We start from the raw sequence: 5,696 nt of genomic DNA, 5'->3' as shown, positions 1-5,696 counted from the left end.
TGTGCTATAGATGATAGAATGGAATAGAATAGAATGATATGCAGGGATGTACTAGGATGGAGGTGGTAACAAATAAATATAAGGTTATTGCACATTTTTATTGCATAATGTGGGGTCCATTTAACTGTTCATGAGGTAGATTGCCTGGGGGAAGAAAGTGTTCTTGTGCCTGGCTGTCCTGGTATTTGGGGCTCTGTAGCGCCGGCCAGATGGCAAAAGTTCAAAAAGGGGATAACTTGGATGTGAGGATCCAGAGTGATTTTCTGAGCCCTTTTCCTCACTCTGGATGTATACAGTTCTTGAAGGGTGGGCAGGGGAGAACCAATAATCCTTTCAGCAGTCCTCTGTAGTCTTCTGATGTCAGATTTTGTAGCTAAATCAAACCAGACAGTTATTGAAGTGCACAGGACAAACTCAATAACGGCTGAGTAGAACTGTTTCAGCGGCTCCTTGACTTTTGAGATTTTCTAAAATAATTTTCCTCGCATTATTTCTGAACACATAATATGTATAAGACAAGTTTGTACAATATGTAGTTGTAGTTTTGGCATCTTTTCTGCAAAGATATTTAACAAGTGATTTGTTTAACATTAAAATCATGTTGACAACTTCATGTGTACTGCACTTGGAATATAATTATCTTTAACTAGAGGAATAATAAAGAAAAAGTAACTTGAATCATGTTGTAGTTACATTTTCAAGTTGACTAGTTAAAAATCATAAAAAAAATCGAGAATCGGTCAAACATTCTGGAAAAATCGCGATTAATTTTTTTTGCAAAAATCTCCCAGCCCTACCGCCCCGAGCATACGTCACGTATGCTCATATATGCGTGCTGCGCGCTATTTCATCAGATTTTACACTATGACGAAGGAAGCGCTATTGAAGGTACGGAATGGCCAGCATCACAGCATCTCATTCCCTATTCAGGGAACCAATGTTACATACGTAACCGAGATGTTCCCTCTCATAGGTTCACTTCAATGCTGCGATGATGTCATCGCTATGGGGATGCTATACCATCACACCTGGCGTACCTAAGATAGCTGGAAGAACGAAGAAAGAGTCTGCTCAAGCGGAAGAGACCCGGGAGCCAAGAGCCATCCTCTCGTCCAGACAAGTAGAACTTGATCAAAGTGCTAGGAGAGGACTAAAGGGCGTTTCACACTGAGCGCGATGCGAAAAAGCGAGGCGAATCGCAGATGAACGTTGCTTTCACACCGAGCACGAAACGATTGATCGCCTTCTGCTAATTCACGCCTGCACGCTAGGTGGTGCCGACCAGCAATGCATTTTTACTCAGATATGTATCTCAAATATGGATTTAACATCGTCCACTGCTCAATATACAGCATTAAATATAGCTAAATAAAGTTTGGTTCTACGCCAGAAACAATAATGTACAGTATGTGGAAAATAATGTGTTTTTTTTTTTTACCTTAAACCGCATAAACACATTTTATTACACCAAATACACAAAATAATGTTCTTTTTAGCAACATCATATGACCCCTTTAAGACGTATCTGTCTGGCTGACATACCCTTGCAGCGGTGGGTGACCAGCAGCACACGGCCATACTTGCCACGGCCGATCTCTTTAATGATGTTGAAGTGTTCTTTAATCTCGAGCTCACATAAGCTCTGAGATGTCAACTCCATCAGCTCGTCTATCAGACTGCTGCCCTCCTCCACTGAGCCCAGTTCGATCATTGCACTGCCTGTCCTGGGAAAAAAAGGGGGAAATCCACAAAACTGTTCTATTTAGAGTCTGCAATTGTTCACTATAATATAAATTGTATTATATACTGTATATATATATATATATATATATATATATATGTGTAAATTGTGCCCTTCTTTGATTAAGAATATAGAAATAACTTAATTAATCGGCACATATTTAAACCACTATATTGTTCTGCAATTCAGAAACCCTTAAACTGGAAATGACATCACAGTAGACCCTCATGACTGTAAACCAATTTCAGCAGGCCCATAAAAACAAATATGATTTAAAAAAAAGAAACAAAATTGGCACCTACATTTGAAAAAGAAAACATCTTGGAGAAAAAGTAATTGGCTCTAATACCAAAACATTATTTTTACAAAATGGCGATTGTAAATAAAATACAGATGTTCATCTGTAAAATTGATTATTAGCTTTTGAAACCATTGTATTGTACATACACTTTGCAATAGCTTAGTTCTGTTTGTCCTCGTCACTCATCACTGAACAATCAACACATTCCTCCTCAGCGTCCAAACACTCACTACATACATTCCTGCTCTTGTAAAGCTCCCGTGCTTTTTTGAACTCTGATACTCTGTGTGCATACAAAACGTGTGTACATGGCCAGCCGCATCAGGAGAATGAATACAGAATGTATGTGTGGCATGTGAGATTATAAGTGTGGTATGTGCGGTTATGAGCTCTTCCGTCCTTTTCAACTTCCTAATTTAAACAGGTTTTTGTGAATTACACTGCATAACTGTTTGTTATTCCAATGAAAAATAATAGTTGCATGCTTACTGAACAAGACAAATATGAAAACATGATTCCATGTATGATGCTATTATTTCTTTGCTTTTATTATTTAACCATTTTTGTAATTTATTAGGTCTATACCTATTATTTATACTTAATTCAAACGTACTCATAGTAAATTAATCACACAGTATATTTGTGCAGCTTTTTTTTGTAAGTCCCATTTATAGATAACAAAAATGCATATTTAGGCCTCATCATCAAATTAAAAAAATTAAACCCATATTTCTTTACAAATCACTGTTTCTGCCTAAAATGCAATGCAAATGATTTATTTTGCTCCATGCAAAATTGTAAATTCAGACTAGCACTAAAAAATGCATGCACAATAATGCACAGTATTTAATTTTATCGACAAATCTGCCATTGTTAGCTGTGTAGTAATGGCTCTCTCTCTGCCCTTCTCTCACCTCTCTGCAGCTGTGCAAAGGATCAGGGCACCCAGACGCGCAGCAATAGCAGCAGTGCTGCAGCCAAAGCCGATCTAGAGCACTGCGAGTGAGGACTCCTGTTCTTTGAACTCCTGGAATGCTTTATATGGATGAAGCACCCACTCTGGGAAGAGTTACGCTTCTGTGGTGTTGACTCCACCCGCATGGGTAGCACACGTAAACACATGTTCACTCACATATTTCAGACACATAAAGCTGAGACGTCATATCATATATCCCCAAATATGTTCAGACACAAACTGAGTTGGCCTAGTTAAGACAAAAACACTGGATTCATAATTTTAGAACTGGCTTTTTTAGATATAGAGTAGTTAATAATTAGACACCTGAAACACATACATTTTTTGTATGAGGAATATGGTCATATATGTGAATTTATGCACGTATGCAATGTGTCTAGCTTTTTAAAGAACAGTTTATCATTGTGATCGAAGGTTACATACTCCCACAGCACCATCAGATTCTATTCTTATCGCCATTCAGCAGTGCTTTTATCAAATTAGTTTGTAGTCAATGAATAGAGTTTCGATAAACAGAAATAATTGTTTTACAAAAAAAGTATTTAAAATCTCTTACAACTCTTTTTAATTAAATTCCTCACAATATGTATATAAAATCATTTCAATTGTATTAATTTCAGAAATTAGTTTCTATAATTATCAGTATTCAACTAAATTATTTTTTTTTTTTCTATTCTTATCGCCATTCAGCAGTGCTTTTATCAAATTAGTTTGTAGTCAATGAATAGAGTTTCGATAAACAGAAATAATTGTTTTACAAAAAAAGTATTTAAAATCTCTTACAACTCTTTTTAATTAAATTCCTCACAATATGTCTATAAAATCATTTCAATTGTATTAATTTCAGAAATTAGTTTCTATAATTATCAGTATTCAACTAAATTATTTTTTTTTAAAAATGCCTTAAATTTAAGGATGTTTTTTAACTATACTCTAAAAAGATTGGTGTAGAAGCAATTTTCACTCAGAAATTGCTAGTGAATTTCACAATTACAAAGAAACAACAAATAACACATTGCATTAAACATCAAATGTTGAGGTAGTAACACTAAAATAGTATTTTCTTGTAAAATTCACTTCAAAAATCTTAGTTTTATTTACTTTGAAAAATATTTTTTTAACACTATAGGTTGAAGGGGGGTGATTTTCATTCAAACTATTTTTTTTCTTTTATTTAATTCATTTGAAAGTGCTCTTGGAAACGTTTTCGCATATCTTCATTATTACTTTATCATTTATTTGTTTTTTGTTTTTCTTTTCTTTTCCTGCAAATTTCTTGAAACTTGTGTCCCAGATCCAGACTTTCAATCCTATTTCACTGTAGATTCAAGATCATGAGCAGGAAGGTCATCGGTTCTCACTTAATCAGTCATATTGCGTCTACTTTGACACTGAGTTATGTCATGGTGGCTGAGATCTCTTAGACACTGGGACAGCTTTCAGGGCGCCAGTGACTTTCCGAAGAGGCCAGTGGGAATGGAATTACAGTTCAGTGTGGACAGACGCTCAGCCAAACCCTGCTGCTGCATATTTTATATTATCCAAAATATGCATCACACGCAACATGCTACTCGTCTCTTCAGTGACCTAGAATGCGCTTAGCAAATTAAGAGGAAAAACAAAAGCAGTGAACAGAATTACTATAATAATTTCAGCGAGATAATCTTAGTTCATCACCACAGGAATGCTAATTTGGGGGTGAAAATCACTGACTGGATTTGAAAGCGATCACACTGCAGTGTGGGAGTGATTTAGAGTGATTTTGTTTCTCACCGGTGTGAATAACGGGAGTGGATCATGGGTTTCTTACCACCTGCTGTCACAGAATAGATTCGCATGAACACTATAATCAGATTACATATTGAGTTCTAGACTGTACGCCACTGTGTTTTGTGTGACTCATGTGGCATTTGCAATCACATTTATATTGTAAATTACACTACCATAGTTGAAAAAGGAATTCTGCTTTTGAAGATCATCAAATTTTTCATTTGTAGATGCACATTTTATTGTATTTGGACACTTAAAGGAATGTTCTGGGTTTAATATGTTAAGTTCCTTCAAAAGCGTTTGTGGCATTATAATGTTGATTACCAAAAATAATTAAAAACAATTAAAAATTATATACTGTATATATATATATATATATATATATATATATGTGTAAATTGTGCCCTTCTTTGATTAAGAATATAGAAATAACTTAATTAATCGGCACATATTTAAACCACTATATTGTTCTGCAATTCAGAAACCCTTAAACTGGAAATGACATCACAGTAGACCCTCATGACTGTAAACCAATTTCAGCAGGCCCATAAAAACAAATATGATTTAAAAAAAAGAAACAAAATTGGCACCTACATTTGAAAAAGAAAACATCTTGGAGAAAAAGTAATTGGCTCTAATACCAAAACATTATTTTTACAAAATGGCGATTGTAAATAAAATACAGATGTTCATCTGTAAAATTGATTATTAGCTTTTGAAACCATTGTATTGTACATACACTTTGCAATAGCTTAGTTCTGTTTGTCCTCGTCACTCATCACTGAACAATCAACACATTCCTCCTCAGCGTCCAAACACTCACTACATACATTCCTGCTCTTGTAAAGCTCCCGTGCTTTTTTGAACTCTGATACTCTGTGTGCATACAAAACGTGTGTACATGGCCA

General features: G+C 35.2%; 1 protein-coding gene across 1 annotated transcript in view; it reads right to left on the bottom strand.

The window, feature by feature from the left end:
• The window catches only part of LOC107743123 (serine/threonine-protein kinase SBK1-like), an 8,930-nt gene extending 7,219 nt beyond the window's left edge, over positions 1 to 1,711 (bottom strand). The window contains exon 1 of the mRNA XM_016556248.1: positions 1,543 to 1,711. Within this exon, the coding sequence (XP_016411734.1) occupies positions 1,543 to 1,711 (169 nt within the window). The remainder of the gene's footprint in view (positions 1 to 1,542) is intronic.
• Positions 1,712 to 5,696: the final 3,985 nt, after the last annotated feature.

Source organism: Sinocyclocheilus rhinocerous, unplaced genomic scaffold (genome assembly GCF_001515625.1).
Source record: "Sinocyclocheilus rhinocerous isolate Xijiao unplaced genomic scaffold, SAMN03320098_v1.1 scaffold797, whole genome shotgun sequence".
Taxonomy (NCBI): domain Eukaryota; kingdom Metazoa; phylum Chordata; class Actinopteri; order Cypriniformes; family Cyprinidae; genus Sinocyclocheilus; species Sinocyclocheilus rhinocerous.
Note: the sequence above shows the minus strand (reverse complement) of the source record. Positions and strands in the feature narration are given on the sequence as shown.